The sequence below is a fragment of the Otolemur garnettii genome, unplaced genomic scaffold (genome assembly GCF_000181295.1).
Source record: "Otolemur garnettii isolate 467f Iridium unplaced genomic scaffold, OtoGar3 scaffold00116, whole genome shotgun sequence".
In the NCBI taxonomy this organism is placed as follows: domain Eukaryota; kingdom Metazoa; phylum Chordata; class Mammalia; order Primates; family Galagidae; genus Otolemur; species Otolemur garnettii.
In genome coordinates this window covers 6857561-6876599 of record NW_003852511.1, presented here as the reverse complement: position 1 = coordinate 6876599, position 19039 = coordinate 6857561, and the positions used below count along the sequence as shown (strand labels likewise).

General features: G+C 46.7%; 1 gene segment (V, D, J or C); it reads right to left on the bottom strand.

Annotated features, from left to right (window-relative positions):
- Nucleotides 1–848: 848 nt before the first annotated feature.
- Nucleotides 849–1430, bottom strand: LOC100962601. The segment is given in 2 exon segments: nucleotides 849–1255; nucleotides 1378–1430. Coding segments are annotated over 2 exon segments (453 nt in total).
- Nucleotides 1431–19039: the final 17609 nt, after the last annotated feature.

Below are 19039 nucleotides of genomic sequence, written 5' to 3'. Positions count from 1 at the left end.
TCTGCCTCTGATGACTTTTTTCACCTTGAGGAAGCAGTGTGGTGTTGTAGGATTATTTACCCCCCAGGTGCCATCATGGATAGTCACCTAGGACTGCAGGAAACCACATTAGTCCTTCCGCATCCCCCATCCCTTCACTTCCCACCTCCTGCAGGGACTCTAATGACCCCCCTGTGCTGGGCCTTGGTTTCAGCTCTCACTTAGTCTTTCCAGACACTCTGCTCACACTTTTATAATGTGCCTCTTTATTAACTTCATGTCAATTTATCTTATTGCAGTGTGCTGGCATTTTCTGCAGGATTTTTAATTAATACTCCCAGCCATATTTGTTTCACACATGGACTAATTTTTGAAAATCAATTAACTATACCAGGAAAAAGTCAAAACTCTTCTTTCCTTGGAAAGATTCTGTGTCCTGAGCAAGGAATAGCTGTCCGTATAGAGATGACGGGACTCAGGGTGTCCTGTTAGTGATGGTGCAGACATCCTCTGTGAGGAGTGGGGGCTCCCTGGACAGGCTGCAGACTCTCACGGTGGGCCCTAAATGGCTGGAGATTTCACCACTGATGCTGGTTGTTGCCACAAGCAGTGAGGGCCTGTTGACTTTTTGGGATGATCCACAGGTTCTGATCAAGAGGTAAGATGGAAATGAATAATTTTTCTTCTTTCTAGAGGAAAGACGGCTCTGAGATAAAGAGGCTCTGAATTTAGCAAACTTGGCTGCACAGGTGATATTTCAGAATTATCGTGAGGGTTCTAATTTTGCTTTTTGCATTTCTCAAAACTCAGAATAATTTATGGAAAATTGAAGGTAGAGCCTTTTTGTGCATATATACATGCAATTTATTTCAATTTTTGAAAATTGTCGTAAGGTGGGGCTCTGAGCAGACGAAGGTTTTTGTCCCACTTCCCCATCTGTTTGTGTCACTGTGAGAAGCATTGCTGTACCATATGGCACAGTAATAGTCAGCCTCGTCCTCGGCCTGCAGCCCAGAGATGTGCAGGATCCCTGCATTGGCCGAGGCGTCTTTAGATCCAGAGAAGCGGCTGGGGACCCCAGAGCCCTGGTGCTTATTTGAGTCTGTGTAGTAACTCAGGAGATACCGGGGAGGGCTCTCTGGCTTCTGTTGGTACCAGAATATCCTGTAGCTACCAACATTGATGCCACTTCTTAGGGTGCAGGTGAGTCTAGCTGATGATCCAGGAGATGCCGAGAGGGAGGGTGGCTGAGTCAGCACAGGCTGGGAGAGGGAACCTGGAAAAACAGATGCTCATTGGCCCTGGAGTAGGGACCAGGGTAATGTTTTTCAGAGATCTTTGCAAGAAGATCCAGAATTAGGGTAGGGGCTATTTCTGGTCTCTGAGGCCTGTCCCTACCTGAGCAGTGAGACAGGAACACAAGGAGGACAGGAGCCCAGGCCATGGTGGACACAGCCCTGGTCCCCGCAGTGGTGCTGGGCTGCCCCAGGCCCCCTTTTCTCCCCACCCTCTGCACAGGAGGGGCTGCTCATGCAAATGTGTTTCCACCCAGGACTGCCCAGCCCCTCCCTGACCCTGGGCTGGGGCTCAGCTCTCCCTGCAGACTGAAGAAGAGGGGACTGACTTTGCCCCTAGTGGGAGCCCTGGGAGGAAGCACCTGCTGAGAGCATACAAAGGCCACTGCTCAGGGGACTGTGCTGGGCTAGAGAGGACACAGCTGCTGAGTCCCCATCAGTGAGCACAGGGCCCAGCCCTGAGGCCCAGGCTCCTTGGAGTGACTGGTGTGTAGGGACCACAGGGCAGTCCCCCAGTGTCCCCTGCTGGTCTCTGCCACTCCCCCAGATCACTATCTTTTTACAAGGCACAGTCTGAATCTAACATACTGGGATTCCAATTCTGACACTTTGTGTGTAATTAATGTTATTCTCACTGGCAAAAGGAATTGTGGACTATGAGAGGTACAAACCTGTATATCAATGATAACTTGGATTGTTAGCCTCTTCAGAAGATGCTACAAATCTAAAATTCCTTCCTTGGTATGTTATTTAATATATACATATACACGTACTTTTTCAGGACCGTGGTTCTTACAGGAAATATATATTCCAGCTACTCTGACATGAGTCCACTTATGTTTTGATTTTCTGATTCTGTGCTGTGGTGATTGCTGTGCTGATTGACACAGTGAAGGGAGCACAGTGGACCCAGAGGTTTGCACCTTTGGGGCTCACACAGTACCATGCTGCCCTGGAATAAAGTCTGGCCTGTGCTCCGTCCTCAGATGCACTTTCCTCAGTTTCCTCCATCTCCCCACCCTGTTCAGAATCAACTCCCCTATAGATCCAGAGCCCAGGAACCCACCATTATTTTCCTCACCAGTTTTCTCAGGAGGGTGTTTGAGGAATTTGGGATTGAATAGTGGAATGTGAAATATTTGGGGATCATACAGTGAATTTTGAGCCTGATATTTAATATTTTGTTGACCATGACTAATATACATGTTCTTAATTCAACAGAATGTTAAGTAACATTCACCCCCAGCTCACGCCAGCTGACTTCTGTGCCCTGAACCTGCTCCTCCATCCACCTGCCCCCTATGGCGTTTTTTGCTCGGCACCTTGAGGTCAGTCACGTCCTTCTCCACAGTCTCTGCAGGAGTCCACGGGGTCCAGTCCATCCTTCCCCAGGACTCAAGTCCATGTCTCTCTTGTGTTCTTTAGCCCCTGAGGTCAAATCTTTTATTAGCATGTTATTTAAGTGAGTTCAGAATAATAAACTGAAATGTCCAGAAAGAAGTAATTACCATCTTGGACTCAGACCTGTGCCTCTTCCTGGGACTGTGATTCAGGTGAACTCACCTGCTTGTTCATCAGGTGGGCTGAGTTTGCCCTTGGTGCCAGGTGGTGCTTTGATCTCCATGGAAGTAGAGGTAAAAAAAACAGAGAAATAATAACAGCAACAACAAAAACCCCAAAACCTCTTCCCCTGGAACTCAGATTCCTGTGGGGAAAACTCACAGAGAACAGACATGCCACCCCTCCACTGGGGGCCTGTGCACCCAGCTCCTGGTGGCTGAGAGCCCTTTGTGCCCCACCAAGTGTCAGAACTAAATTCCACACTGTCCACAGAGCCCCCTCCTGTCCTCTCCCTGCCCTGCCCTGGTGCTGAGTGCAGCTGCCTGTCACTGCTCACTGGGGCCCTGCACACCCCCTCCATGTGACTTGTTCACCATTTTGTCCTCTTGTCATTTTATCCTTCATACAACAGAGGGACACTTCAAACCCACATATGAAGAGTCTGGTGAACGCACCTGTCTGTTTACAAATACTCCACATGCTCTTCCCCATGAGGAAACTGCAACACATTCAGCTTTTCCCTCCCTCCTTCCTTGCCAGCCTCTGGCCTCACCTCCCCCTCCTGTGCCTGGACAAAAGCCTGTGATGTCCCCGTGGAAACGTGACTCCTAACCCTGGACCCCTGCCCTTTCCCCACTGCTGCCCCTCCTGCCCAGCCTGTCCCTCTGAGTCACAGGGGATGTTTATTTCATTGTGCAAAATTTACAAGGAAACCTATGCAGGTAAAACTTTATCACCCCCTGTGACAGCTCCCCAAGTAAAGTCTCATGATGAAGACACTAATGGAGCCGCGGAATTGTGATCCCCGTTATCAACACGTGTTTCCCTCTTGGCTCTGCCTCCCCAGAGTGTGGCTGTATATTGTGCTGTTCATTTCTCCTAAACATTCCACCTTCCCAGAATGATGAAAGGGCATCCGAGGAGGAAAGATGAAGCGTCACCCGGGCATCTGGCCAGGGTTCAGGATGACTGGAGAGTCTGTGACACTTGAATTCAAGGTTGTCTTTAATGAGGGTCGTCTGAGGAACGTGATGCCCAGAGACCCTGAGGGCCCTTCCTCATGGTCATTCCATTTGAAAGCCGTGATGAAGGAGAATTTAGTTTTCCTCATGGATAAATGATTTGAACACCGCTTTCCTGGAATCAATGGCTCAGTCCAAATCCCAATATTGTGCAAATGTTCAGATAAAATTTCCAAGTGTTCACAGATCCCTTTGAGACCCTTGACTGTGGGGTCCTCACAGAGGGAGGACGTGGGATTTATTGCAACACAGAGCTGCTCTCCATCACTGCACACACCACACTGACACAGGGACCTTCTGTGACACCCTGGCCACCTCTGAGTGTCCTAGGGACTGTGGGGCCTGACCGTGGCCCTGAAACACCCCCAGGGACTCTCCTGGCATCCTCCCCACCCTCATTTATCCGGTGGAACTTCCCAGGCCTGGGCCATCCATGACAGCCACTCAGAGCAGCCGTCACCTCCTGTACTGAACATCCCTGTGTTCCCTGATGACAGAGAATAACCCTCCCCGGGCTTTCTGTCCTACACAGGACAACACCACCCTGTAGATGCTGTGGGGTCCCTTATCTCATTTTCTAGAGCACAGGGACCATCCTCTGGACCAGAACCCGCTTAAAGAAAGAAGTGTGCCCGCTGCTGAGCTCCCCTATGAGTGTAAGTGTGTCCATGTGTGCCTGTGTGTTTGTGTCTATGCGTCTCTGTGTGTGTGTGCACAGTCCCCAACTCTGAGGTCCCAGCATTTGGTTCTGACCTGTGTTCAGCGTGTCACACCTGCAAAGCCTTGTCTCAGGTATTTGGTTCAGGCTGTGGCCGTCCATTATTTAAGGGCTGGACCTGTGGACACTTGTCACGTTGCTGATTCAACGTGTTCTTGTATAACAATCTTTCTTAGCTTATCCCAATTTAACACCTTTTATCCTTCTGCGACACTTCCCATAGGCCCTGCAGACATGAGCTGATCAATACCTTCTGGAGGTCACTGAGATTCTGAGATGTGCACAGATTTTCATCAAATTTAGGAAATCCTTATCATTTTTCAAATACATTTTTCTGTCCCTTTTCCCACTCCTTTCCTTGGGACTTTCTTTATGTGTAAGTTGGTGCACTTGGTATCACAGAAGTCTCTCAGGTTCTGCACTTTTTAAAATCTTATTCTGTCCTCTCCCTCAGAGAGGATAATGTCATTTTCTCTGTATTTAGGTCAATCATCTTTACCAATATTCTGTTTTGGATGAGACATAGTCCCTTTTTTTTTTAAATTTTAATATGACTTTCTTTTTTTAGTGTATTTATCATAGCCGATTTGAAGTTTTTGTCTGGTTACTCTAATGCACGTGCCTCTCTGAGGACAGTTTCCATTATGTGTGTGTGTGTGTGTGTTTATTTGTGTGTTTTCTTAAATTGCTGCAGCATAGTTTTGTTTGCTTTTTTCCCTGAATAGGAATTATTGTCCCTTTTCTTGCTCTCATAATTTCCCTTTGAAAAACAGATTTGAAAATGCAATGTGTAATACATTGTGACTGCTCCAGAAATCAGGTCCCTCCCTTCCTTGGGAGTTTCTTTCTGGATCTTCTCTGCCTTCCTCTTTTATCCTGTTTTCATGGAAACATTTAAACATGTTCCATGTGTTACACATAATGATATATGTTTTATGGGTTAGGGAGTTTACTTGAGATTAAAAATCTCAGGTCCAGGGTGGCACCTGTGGCTCAAAGGAATGGGGAGCAGGCCCCATATGCCGGAGGTGGTGGGTTCAAACCCAGCCCTGGCCAAAAACTGCACCAAAAAAAAAAAAAAAATCCTCAGGTCCATCCAAGACCTACTAAGTCAAAATGTACCTTTTTAAAAATTCCCAGAAGAATCATGTGCTCATAAATTTTTGAGATTCCTTTTTTAAAGTGTGCATGCATGGATTTATTTCTGAATTGTTCCTTAAGACTCAATCTGTCCTCGCAGAGACCCTGCAGACCCACATCTGGTTTCTCCATTTGCCTCCCATTCTGAATGGCAAAAATCACCCTCTCACCACACAAAATGCACAGAAATAACAAGTAGTCTGTTAATAAAACTAAATTAATAATGAGTATCCTTAATAATAATAATAACAATATCACCACATCATTATTGGTCCTTGAAAAAAATAGAATTAGACAAACACTATAATACATTATTATCAGTTAGAATAAGATAATATAAAATGGTCAGTAAAATATGCATTTTAATAAAAAGAAAATTACTTATGTGGATCTTGATTGAATATAGATGTGAATAGAAGGTAAACTATGTTTATTGATGTGATTTAATTATAGGAGTTGGAAATTTAAAAATAAATTAAGGAAATGCACTCAGATTCTGAAATAAGGTTCACATGTATTGGTTAAGAAGAATACGTTAAAAAATCTTTTTGATATTTTTGTGCAATGAACTTGTATTGCTTCAATATGCAACAAAATACAACAAATACAACGTTAATGATATTTTAAAGAAACTTCCCTTCCCTTTGTGCATGGCCAGCAAAGGCCAGGTATGTTATAATCATATCTGCACTGAGGCTCAGTTAAGAGCAGGCTCGTGTCTTGGTCCCCATCTGGGTCACTCACTGAATACCTCTGTGGTGTAGCCAGCAGTAGTACAGGGTCCTCTGGCTGGGGCCTGAGAGGGACAGGACAGCTCCATCCCCAGCTCCATCCTCATCCCCAGTCCTGAAGACTGGGTGGGAGCCATAATTGGCAATTTCTTCTTTGTATCATGAATCAGAGTCCAGGGGCTTATCCACACTTCTGGTGGACGCAGGTGGACAGGGACTGCTGGTCGTCTTTCCAGGGCTAGAGCCACAAGTGAGATTGATCATCCCTTTTGGGGACAGAGTGAGTGAGGGCTCCAGGGAGCACAGGCCCAGGTGAACCCTGTGAGTTTATTTCAGACCTTGCTCAGCTCTGAGAAAGTCTCCAGGGCCCCTTGGTGGCATCCTTAGGAGAATGAGATTATGTGGAGTTTATGAGGACTTAAATGTAGCCCTTAACTCCTCATAAACACCATGTAATCCAGATTGCATAAAAAAAATCAAAATCAGTACATTGCACCCCACATATGCATGAATGTGTTCATTATCTATGTGTATTTGACTTAATAAAAAAAATGCTATTTAATACTTTCCACTTTAATTTCCCCCAGGTCAAACCAGATTCAAAACTTTTCAGTTCTTCAGCCCCTGTTTTCACTTTATTCTCCTGTTTTGTGGAGAAACTTCCCAGGGACAGGTTCTCACCTGTCACTGGTTCTTAGGTCACTCCTGAACTTTCTTAATTAAATTCCATCTATTTTATTCTTTAAAGGTTTTAAAAATTTGCATTTGGTTTGGTTTTTGTCATTTATATCTACTTTCTGATAGTTCCCCCTTTTCCATTTGTTTAAAAAAAAGTTTGTAGTTACTCATCAAAGGGATATTACATTGTTGCTTTAAAAATCTCTGTCATAAGATACATAATTTCAGCATCTGAGTTACTTCTGTGTTCCTGTGAGTGGATTTTCATCTCTCCTGTAAGTTGTTATGTTTCTGCTGCTTAACATGACAAGCCACATCTCTTGCAACATGACAAGCCACATCTCTTGCACCCCAGACATTGTATTGTGGATTTTACATTAGGAGACTCTGGCTCCCATTTAACCTTCTGAATCAGGGACCCCCCCCCCCCAATGCTGAGGTGAATCACAAGAGCCTAGTGTCTGGGCCCACTCAGCTCTCCACGGGCCCAGCTGAGTGGGACCCGTCTCACTGTCCCAGGGCTGCCAACACCTTCCTGGGGAAAGGGAAGCAGTGATTTCCACAGATGTGACCCCTTCAAGAGGGGGTGTGAGATTAGCTACTCACAGGACTCTGTTGTGTCTCAGTGACACCAGGGAGGGTAGGGGACAGCTGAGGTGCCAGTGACCCTGACTATGTTTCCCTAACAGTGCTCTCATCACCAGGTGGGACTTCAGTGCTTAGCTCCTCCCTGGCTTCCAAGGTCCCCCCAGTCTGGGGTCAGGGTGGGTGTCCTGTAGGGCTAACCATCCCTCTTCATTCATCACATCGCTGGAGATGGGTTTGAAGTTTAGCTCCACACAGGGGCCCCCCACAATCAGGTAGGGGTTTTGGGGTATACGGAGCTCCCACTAGCACTGCCCTACTCAGCCTCGCTGATACTGACTGGGTTGAAGGTTTGTATGATCACTGAACCCCACTGACACTACTCCAGATGGGCTGTCAGAGCATAGCCAGTTCCCACAGGACAGGAGGCTGTTGACAACAGCATTTTGAGTCAGCACAGCCTGGGAGCTGATGGCCCATAGGAAAAGCCACACCCAGCATCACTGCTGCTTCTAGGAGGACATGGATGCCACCTCCCCCAAGCTTAGGGGCTGCAAGTGGTTGAGTCAGCACAGACTGGGCCCAGGACCCTGAACTTCAGGATAGACATAGAGGGAAAAGGGTGGGTCAATGGACAGAGACATATCCAGGGTCCCTGGTCTTTTCATCCCCAGCCTGATGCCTGGACAAGAGAGAAGGGGAAAGAAGGAGAGGGGGCACCCATGCTGGAGACCCCACACAGATCTGCATCTTTAGGAGCAGCGTGTGGCCCCCCGGTCCCTCTTAGTCCCTCTGGAAGCCCAGCAACAAGAAGGACCCTTCATGCAAACCAGGCTCCCCCTGGGCTGGCCCAGCCCACCCCAGGCTCTGCTTCTGACACCTACCTGGAAAGGTGATCCTGGTAGGCGTGAGCCTGGGTGGGCCTGTTCTTTGGTACTCCAGAGGCCTGTGAGGACACAGCTGCTGGCCCAGTGACCACAGGGTAGAGGACTCAGATAGGGCAGGTGCAGCTCCAGCTGGGACCAAAGCTGAGGATTCAGAGACAGGCCACAGCGCCCCCTGCTGCCCAGACCCAGATAGTACCCAGTGTCCACATAGCCTCCTCACCCACTATTCCTTCCCATCCCCACCCCGGGCTCCCCTGCTGGGTCCCTGTGTGGTTTATAGGACAGTCTTGGGAGCTCTTAGTCGCTGAGGAGTATCCCCTGGGGGTAGTGTAGCAGGAAGCCCAGTGGGGACAGGACAATACCTTCCTCCAGGGCAGCAGGAGCTGCTCCTCTTCCTCCTCCCTGGGCAGAGCAGAACCTGCTTCCCAGGTGGCCAGGACCTGCCCTCGGGCCCAGCCTTTTTTTGGTGCACCACTGTGCCCCTGAGCTCCTCACTGACACAGATTGCAGAAAGAGAAGAATATGAGTGAAAAGTGTTTGCCGACCCCAGACACACCTCCTAGGGTAATGCAGACACTCAGTGTGACTGTAAGGGAGAGTAGGGAGGTGAGACCTGGGGGCTGCTCTTTCCTGACCCTTCTCCCTCCTCCCCAGACACTGTGCAGATATTAGACCTTTTCAAGGTTAGACTCAGCACCTTCTAATCACACCCTGGGCATATGGAGGAAACGCTCCTGCCATCTCAGACAGGGGACAGTGCCTGGAATGGAGGCCCCAGGATGTTCAGATAGCCCCAGGTCTTCATCTGGCCTAAGCCTCAGTGAGCAGTGGGATGGAGGAGGGGAAGGGAGGGGCCCAGGTGTGGGGAGCACCTCTGCTCTGCTCTCCAAAGCCCCTAGTAGAGCCCTGATGCCTGCGTTTCCTCAGTCATCCCTCCCCCTGAGCACAGGCAACTCCTTCTTCAAATCTGTGCTTCTCCCCTGGGCTGTGCTGCCCTACTTGGGCAGAGTGTCACCTGCCACTGGGAGCTGGTGCTGGGACAGAGACCACAGGGAGGGAGTGACCTGCACACCCCAATGATTCAGGCAGTGACAGCAGGTGGGACAGATAGCCCTGTATAGAGTATACTGACCATGGCTGCTCCATGATTTTTCCCAGGACCCCTCAGGAATGGCCCAGGTTTTTTTCAGCTCAAGAGCTCAGGATCTGCAGGTCTTCTCTTTGTCACAGCTCTAGTCCCCAAGTGTCCTCTCGCTAAGTGTCACAAAAGACAATCTTTTATTCATGCTGTACACCCATTACTAGATCTGCCCCACACCTGTCCTCTGATCTCCCCCTGCTCACTTCACTTTGCTTTTCTGCATAACCCTGGGGCCTCCAGGTGACACTGAATGGTCCCAGAGCCATCTCCTACATAGAGGGCTCATCCTGCACCTGGGAATCCAGGACCTCTCTGGGACACACTCTAAGGATAAGGACCCAGCTTCCCTAAGGCTTAAGAGCTCAGAGAATGATCTACAAAAACTTGGACACATGCAGGTGACATATAGGGGACTGGGCAGAGGGGACCTGGGTAGCCATGTCACACAAGCTGCATTTTTATCCCCAGTGATACCCCACCCATGTGGGAGGCTCTTATAGCCTCTGGAGACAAATGTCCCATTTTCTCTGGGAAGCCAGTGAGAGGAGGTGTGATTCACATTGACCCCATGAAGATTAGGCAAGTTGATAGCATCACACCTTCTGGAAGCACAAGTGACAGCAAAAGACACAACCTGAGCAGGTGTTGGTCAAAGGTGGGGACAGGTGAGGGATGGATTTGATGGTGGACATGAAGGGTAGACCCGGGTCATTTCCCCAAGGATGGGAGCTCTTCATGGTATTGGGTTGTATTCAGCCATCACAGCAGTGGTCAGCCTGACCCTGTCTCTAGGGTCAAAGGTGTCAAAGAGGTCATGGTGACAAACGATAATCCAGATGAACCCCAGAACATCCAAGGCTGCTATCTGGTTACAGACTCAGGCTTTCTGTCTGGGGACTCTTGGTAACCAGGCTCCATGGTCACCCCCAATTATCAGTGCACATCATGAGCTATGCAGGGAGAGTGACATGAGGCACATCTTGGGGCACTTCTGGTCCCTGATGTCCCACAGACCTTACATCACATCCTGGACTGTTGAAAAGCTCCAATAAGGCAGGAGAGAAGCAGATAGGAGCCATGAGCTCAGGAAGACCGCCCATGGGGGCCCCATGTTCTTGAGGGGATGAGACACAGAAAAGTCACATTCATGGGATCTACATGCCCCCACTCACTTGGAGCAGGCTCAGAATTTCCCAGCAGAGGTGGAGCCTCCCTTCCGCTCTCTCCTCCCACAAGGAGGTTGCTGCCTCAGGCCCACAGCTGTCCCCACACCCACCCTCTATCCTGAGGTGACACATACAGTTTCAGGAACCCATCAGTGAGCCAAGCCAGATCTGTGGTTGGAATTCCTCCCTGACCTGTGTCCTCAGCTGCATTTCACATCCCACTGTCTCATTCCTGGACGTAGGGAGCCTCAGGCATCCCTGAGCACAGGTGACTGGGAGGGCAGGGGAGATCTCTGTAGTGACAACTGGAAGGGCACAGTCCATGCTATAGAACTGTCCACCTGCTGAAATGGTCCCTGGATGCTGACAAAAATGTGAGCCTGGAAAGGCTACTTTTCCCTATTTCAAGTGAAAAAGGATAGCCCTATGGACACTGGTTCTAGCCCATTTGAATTAATAGTCAAGGATTTAGTGCTACAAGATTTTTTTTTTTCGTTTTTGTTTTAGTTTTCTTGAGACTTCAGGAACAGTGAATGGAAAAATGAGAGAAGAAATATTTTAAACCAGAGGGGCTTCCAAGTACTGTTTGACTACATGGAACATATTTCAAAATTTGATAATTAACAAAGAACAAGAACCTGAGCAGGCTGAGGTTTTTGTCCCACTTCCTCATCTGCCTGTGTCATGGCATATAACTAGTCTCACAATAATAACCAGCCTCGTCCTAAGACTGGAAGTTGGAGATGGTTAAGTAGCGGTCAGCCCCAGAGCTGGAGCCTGAGAAGTGATCAGCAATCCCGGCCCCCTTGTTGCTGGTTCCATCACTGTAAAGTCACATCAAGTATCTAGGGGCCTTCCCTGGCTGCTGCTGGTGCCATGCAATGCCATAGCTGCTGTGGCCACTGTCCAGGGAGGTAAGCTTGACCAAGGCTCCCAGGGAGGCAGATGCAGAGGGTGGCTGAGTCAGCACAAGCTGAGAGAGGGACCCTGGAAACACAGACACCCATTATGGCCTGGAGGAAGGACAAGCAGGAGGGACAGTCCTGGCATGAGTGTGAGAAGTGGGCTAGGAGGTTAGGGGGCTGTGATTGTCCTGATCTGTTCAGTGAAGGAGCAGGGTGAGGAGGAGGAGTGGGGTCCAGACCATGGTGCAGATACCCCAGAGCTCTGCTAAGGCAGACACGCTGCAGGTCTCTCTTATCCCCTCTCCAGCCTCAGAGGAGAGATAGGGGCCCTGCATGCAAATGTGCTGCTCTTCCCCTGCCCTGCCCAACCCTGCCTGGGCCCATGTACAGGCCCAGTGGCTGGGTGTCATTTCTGGGAGGGGGGATGGACTCTATCAGGCCTGTGGCTCCCAGCAGGCTCAGAACACAGTGGCTGACTCCAGTGAACCCTGAGCAGAGCTCAGGGTCAGGTGTCTGGGTTCCCAGCTGAGCCCCACAGAGCCCTCAGTGACAGCCTCACAACGCCCCCTGATGACCAACCCAGGTTCAGAGTGTTGGTGACCAAATGCCAGAGGCTCCTGCCCCCACCAGGGCCTTGACCACTGCTCACTTCCTTCCCAAGGGCAGAGCGACATCCCTCCTCAGGGCAGCTCCAACCTCATCTCAATCCTTAGTTTTCTATTTGGGCCTCCCCAGTGGGAATAGGACACACAACTCACCCCACATATACAGGACGGGGTGTCTCCTACACAAACTGCACTTGCTCTTTCTTCACTGTTAGCCACTGAGATGTCCATAGGATTGCAGTGTAGTGAGCCCCTACACTGAAGGACAGTGGCATTTGTGGTGTAAAGCATCACTGAAGGAAGTCTAAGGGGCAGACGGTGGCAGGGCGGGCTCTGTGCACAAGCTGAAGTTACAGCCCTGAACCCAGAATCAAACACAGGACAGGACTGAAGAAGGAAGACAGAGGCCCCTTCCCAGGCTGGTCTCTGAAATCTTTCTGTTCCTTGGCATTCAGTCCATCACATGGCCTTTCCAAAAACCTTCTGTGATGACCCAGATCCCTTGATTCCCCCCTACAACTAGGAGGGAACAAGCCCCCTACCCTTGAAAAAGAAACCTCTCCTAAGTCTTTTAGTCCCAGCCCCTTCAAGGGTAGAGAAACAGCCTGAAATTAAGGAAGTATACAGGGAGGGATTGAACGAAGGGAGAGGTTGAGCCCTTGATAAAAAGTCCTAAGTTGTTCTCAGAAACTTACCCAACACTTGTTTGTACCCCTGGACTATGTGACTTTTATCTTATGACCCATGAAGTAATGTACTTGTGATATACCTTGTGATTTATGAATCAACATATACCCCCACCCTAAGTTGTGTAAGCTTTTATGATGTACCCTAACCTTGTGACCCCTGAACTGTATTGAGCTGTGCTAACCGCAATGATTTGGCTTCTGTATTGCGCTAGCTTGCTGAGCATACATGACTATGCAGAATAATAGTATAAGAAGGCTTCTCACCCGCTCTTTGGGGCTGCATGCCTATATGGTATCAGCTCCCTGTAGGTGCACGTGCAGGTGTATCAAATTATCAATAAATTTATATTAATTAATTACATCTGAAGTGGGGTCCATCCTTCTCTTGCATCTGCTGTTTATTTCACTTCCAGACCCACAGCAGGTTGTAGACTCTGGGATGCTCCTGTAGACCTGGGAGGGTGTCTGTGGGTTGTACATTATGCAAATATGAGCCTTTCTCCAACACCACCAGCACCATCTGAATCTGTGTCCTTGACCCACGGGTAGCTCCTCTGTCAAGGCGGCTGGGTTGGTGTGACCTTTGAATTTGCCCCTTGGGAGGAAGCACCTGCCACCCCCCCCCAACTCAGGCGGGTGAGCTCTGGGCCACAGACCATTAAATTTGAACCATTTTAGTTTCAGCCCTGGCTCTGCCCTAAGAAGACCCACAGCTCCCCCGGCTGGGCTGAGTCAACTATTGGTCCTACTTTGTTCTCCAGTCATCTGAAATAACTTCTCCATTGACTGAATTTTAGTTTCATTGTCACTTGTTCTGGGGTCTTTCCAACAAGTTTATTTTTAAATTCATTTAAAAAATTTTTGTTTGTTCTATAATTTTCATTAGTTTATTTTCATGACTTCTAATTTTTTCAGAGATTTTTCTCCTTTCCCATTTGTTTCAAGAATATCTAAAGTAGCTGATCCAAAGGACGTCATGATTGCTGACTCAGATACATCTGCCATACAAGTTTGTCACCTAGATCATCTCAGTGTCGGGGACATGTATAGTCTTTCCTCATTGAACTTGTGGTGTTCTTGGTTCGTAATATGACAAATGATTTCTTATTTTATCCAAGTCATTTTCAATATTATATTATGAGGCTTTCTAGAGGTTTTGTCATAGATCTGAAATAATACCTGCTCCTGGTTCACTGTTTCCAAATTAATTTTCATTTTTCCTTTCTATGGAGAAATGGGACACATTCCCCTTTGTAAGCATTTGATTTTGCCATCATCAAATCATAGTGGAAATGAGTCCCCTGCAGTCCACTTTCCATCTGCTGAAATGCTCCTGAAGCCTCACATCTCTCTCATTCTGAAACGGTGGTACTCAACTGGCAGAGATTTCACAGACCACCAAAGCTTGTACAAAAGGTCTTTATTAGTGAGGGAGGGATGCTGCAGAGCAGCACCAAGGAGGAGGGAGGAGAGAAGAAAAGACAGCGATAAAAACAAAAGCACACCCTTATATAGGTTTGGTTAAGGGAAGTCTCAGAATGATGACGGGATGGTACAATAGCCAAGATGGAATCATAGGTTAGATTAAGATTTAGTTGGGGTGTAAGGGTGGAGAGATTGAAACCTTAGATTTGATTTTGGTCAATTTCCTATTTTAAAATTTGAGAATGAGTTTTAATGATTTTGACAATATTTGTTAAAGGATGAAGAATAAACTTTGGTTTTTCTTTTGTGATAGTAAATTCTGAATATGCATTTTCTGAACCCCATTTTTTATATGTCCTTATTTCCCACTTTTGTCCCTTAAGCCAAACAGAGTCATTTGATTTTAACACTTTTATGGTGAGTTCATAAAAGTATGGCCAAAGGCATGGAAAAGTAGTTGTGATAGTTGTATGTTAGAGTCAGTGACCTTCCAGGGGTCTATGGACTCACAGCCCCAGTAGGCACATCCTCTTTTACATTTTGAGTCAGGGTTTTGAGCACTACAAGCATATATATTTGGAGGTTGTAGTTTAAACTACAGTGTTTGCGCAAAGAGGTTAAGGTATATGAATCACATTTAAATAACTCACATAAGGCGACACTAAACAATATATTAGAGTGATTTAATTTTGTAGTTAATGTTTTGCCAATGGAGGCCTGATATGATTTCCAGGTGTCAGCCCATGAGTTGATGTGTAATTTCCATGTTTCCTCCCAGTGGCCAGAGAGGGAGAGAAGCTGAGGGTCTTGTAACTGAGATTTGTAAGTGTTAGGAGAAGTTATTAGGAATAAGAGAATTATGAGAGACATTTTAGGAAGGTAAGATAACCCATTATGAACATGGAGTAAAGGGATAGAGAGCACTTTTGTTTTTGTGGTAATTCTAGTGGAGTAAATGCAGTTAGATTAATTTTAAAGAGTAATATTAGGAGTATAATTATTATTACTATGAAGATGCCTATTTGGTGAGTAAGAAGGGCGGTAATGATTGAAATTTATGAGACATATCTCTGAGAGTTTTGGGACCTCAGGCAGAGGATGAATTTCAGTCTCTTGGGCCTCTGGAACTTGAGTGAGCTTAAACTTCAGGGGGCCTGTTTTTGAGCCAAATATGAGGGAAGATTTGCAGTTGTCATCTGTTGACCTGTAATTATAGTTAGATCTGTAGGAAAGGCTTAATGCGAGATACATGAAACCACCCAGGAAATGAGGCTAATTTTACTGCAGTGGGTGTTGATAAAATTATTCTATGAGGTCCTTGACATTTTGGCTCAAGAGGTCTCTTGGGATGACTAGGAGGAGCTCCTAGAACTTGAACTCCTGAGTGAAAGAAGGTGGGCAATGAAGGTGTTGAGATTGGAAGAAGTGTGTCTGTTTGCTTCCACAAAAGGGACCAGACGTACTGAAGAAGAGAGGATAAGATTGAGGGAGATAATGGGCTATCTGATGGTGTAAGTCCTGGGGGAAGAATGGGTCTACCAAACATCAACTCAAAAGGAGAGAGGTTGGAGGGGGGGTTTGGAAGGGAATGTAGGCATAGAAGCCAGAGGTAGAAGAGTGACCCAGTCTAAGTGAAGTTCAAGTGAGAGTTTGGTTAAGGTAGAGATCCGTAAGATCTTCCAACTTTCCCTGAAGATTGAGGATGGAAAGGAATATGGAAGTGCCATGGGATACCCAAGGTTTTGGTTAAGGTTTGAGAAATGGTGGAGGTGAATTCAGGTCCATTGTCAAGACTGTAAAGAACAGGGGATCCCAAAGTGGGGAATAATGTCTTTGAGTATGATAGGGCAACAGTGGTAGCTCTCTTGTTTGTAGTAGGAAAGGCTTCAATCCAACCTGAGCCGGTATCTACTAATACTAAGAGGTATTTATAACGTTTTGTCTTAGGCATATGTGTGAAATCAAGTTGCCAGTCTGTTCCAGAGAGAAGTCCCCTAGTCTGGTGAGTTGGAAAGTGTGGAAGGTGAGACTTTGTGTCAGACTTCACAGGACAATGTAAGTTGATTTAGAAATTCTGAAGCTACCTGTGAGAGAGGAAAGAAAGCTTTGAGAAGTTGTAGTAAAGTTTGAGGGCTGGGGTGAAACAACTTGTGGAAATAGATGAGGAGGTCACAAGTGGGAGGTTGATTCATTTCTTTTACTGTAGCAACAATAGGAACAGAAACTAGTAGGAGATGAGAGGAGGTATTAGGAGATGTTGGAGAGCAGCTGCTTGTGCTGCACGGTCGACTCGGTTGTTACCCTTTGATATAGGTGAGTGGTTAGATTGATGTGAATGGCAATGTACAATGCTTATAGCCTTAGGTAATTTTGAAGCTTTTAGTAGTTTGATAATAAAGTGAGAATTAAGAATAGGGTTACCTTTGGTATTACATAAGCCTCATTCTTTCCATATAGCTGCATGGGATAATAATATGTGGAATGTGTACTTAGAATCAGTATAGATAGTGAGAAACTTATCTCATGCTAGGGTGAAGGCTCTGGTTAGTGTTATTAGTTCTGCTTGTTGGTTAGTGGTGGAAGAGGAAAGAGAGTGTGCCTCAATGATTTCATTGGGGGACACAATTGCATAGCTTGCTCTATGAGTTCCCTCATACATAAAGGAACTGCCATCTGAAAACCAGAGGAGATCAGTATTAGGAAGGGGTCCTTCTTGTATGTTGGAGAGGCAAGGGAGAAGAGTGTCTAGTGTTTGAAGGCAATCGTGAGTGGGTGATGAGTCAGAGGGAATAGGCAAGAAGGATGCAGGATTCAGCGTGGGACATATGTTAAAAGATACTGATGGGTCAGATAAAAGAGAGGTTTTAAGGTTAAGAATGTGGCATAGTGGCAGGGTTTGAAGATTTTTGTATGTTAAAAGATCAGATAGAGAATGAGGGGACAGGACAGTAGTAGGGAAACTGAAGGTGAGTTTTTTCCATTCTTATATTAGAGTAACTGTGGCTGCCAATGCCTTGAGACAAGGGGCCTAACCTAGAACAGTGTGATCTAATTGTTTTGAGAGATAGGCAACTGGAGCAAAGATGGGGCCTAGTTGATGTCCAAGCATGTCAAGAGCAAATCCACAGTTTTCTGTGACATATAGGAGGAAGTGGCGAGAGAGATCAGGAAGGTGGAGTGCTGGAGCTTCTAATAAAGCACGCTGTAGAGATTTAAGAGAAGTGGAAATGGAGGTTAGGAGAGGCTCATGAGGGTCACCTCGAGTAGTGCTATATAAAGGAGAAGCTAGGAGAGAAAAATTGGGAATCCAGACTGAGTTATCCAGCTAATCCTAAAAAGGAAAGGAGTTCTTGTTTTGTGGTGGGTAGATGAAAGTCACAAAGAAGGCTTTTTCTGTCTATGGTAATAGCTTTGAAGCCTGGGGATAAAAGGACACCAAGGTAAGTGACTTCCTGTTGTAACAAATGAACCTTTAAAGGAGATCCCATATCTGCAAGGAAATTAAGGAGGGAACAGGTGTTTTGTTTAAAGTCATGCAAGGTGGGACTACAGAGCAGGAGGTCATCTACATATTGAATTAAAGTTGAAGGAGAGGGATCATAGGACTGGAGGTCTTGTGATAATATCTGGCCAAATAAGTGAGGGCTGTCACAAAATCCCTGGGGGAGTACAGTCCAAATAAGTTGGGAAGAAGTTTGAGAAGTAGGGTTAGTCCATGTGAACGCAAATAGGTCCTGACAATCAGGGTGGAAGGGAATGGAGAAAAAGGCATCTTTGAGGCCTAGTAGGGAGAAATAAATGGTTGGAGGTGGTATAATTGACAGGGGGGTGTATGGATTAGGGACTACTGGGTGTATAGGAATGATCACAGAATTGATCATTCTCAGATCTTGTACTAAGCGATAGGTGCCATTAGGTTTTTCAATTGCTAATATGGGAGTATTATATGGTGAGTGGGTGAGTCATAAGAACCCTTTTTTTAGGAGATCTCGTATAATAGGTTGAAGTCCTAGGAGACTAGATTGGGGAAGGGGATATTGACATTGAGAAGGAAATATAGAGAGGTATTTTAATTCAACAAGAACTGGAGAGCAGGAGGCAATTGAGGGGGGTTTAGTATCCCAAACATTAGGATTTACTTGCTCTGGTGGAGCAAGTATGGGCCAGGGCAGCAGGTCTTTGGTGGCTTGGGAAAGACAAAGGCAGAGTGAGGCAGAAGGAGATGGGTCAGCATCTATCAATTTAAAATCAAAAGTGAGGGAGGTACCTAATTTGGAAAGTATGTCACATTCCAGAAGGGGAACTGGACAGGAAGGCAACACCAAAAAGGAATGTATAAATGAGAAATTGCCAATCATGAAGTGTAAAAAAGAAGTTTGACATGGACAGTGGGAAAAACCCTCTACTCTGTACAATAGAGGTGGATGACAGGGAGGTAGGACCACTGAACTCTTTAAGAACTGAGAAGCTAGCTCCTGTGTCTAATAATAAGGCAATCATCCTACCTGCCACC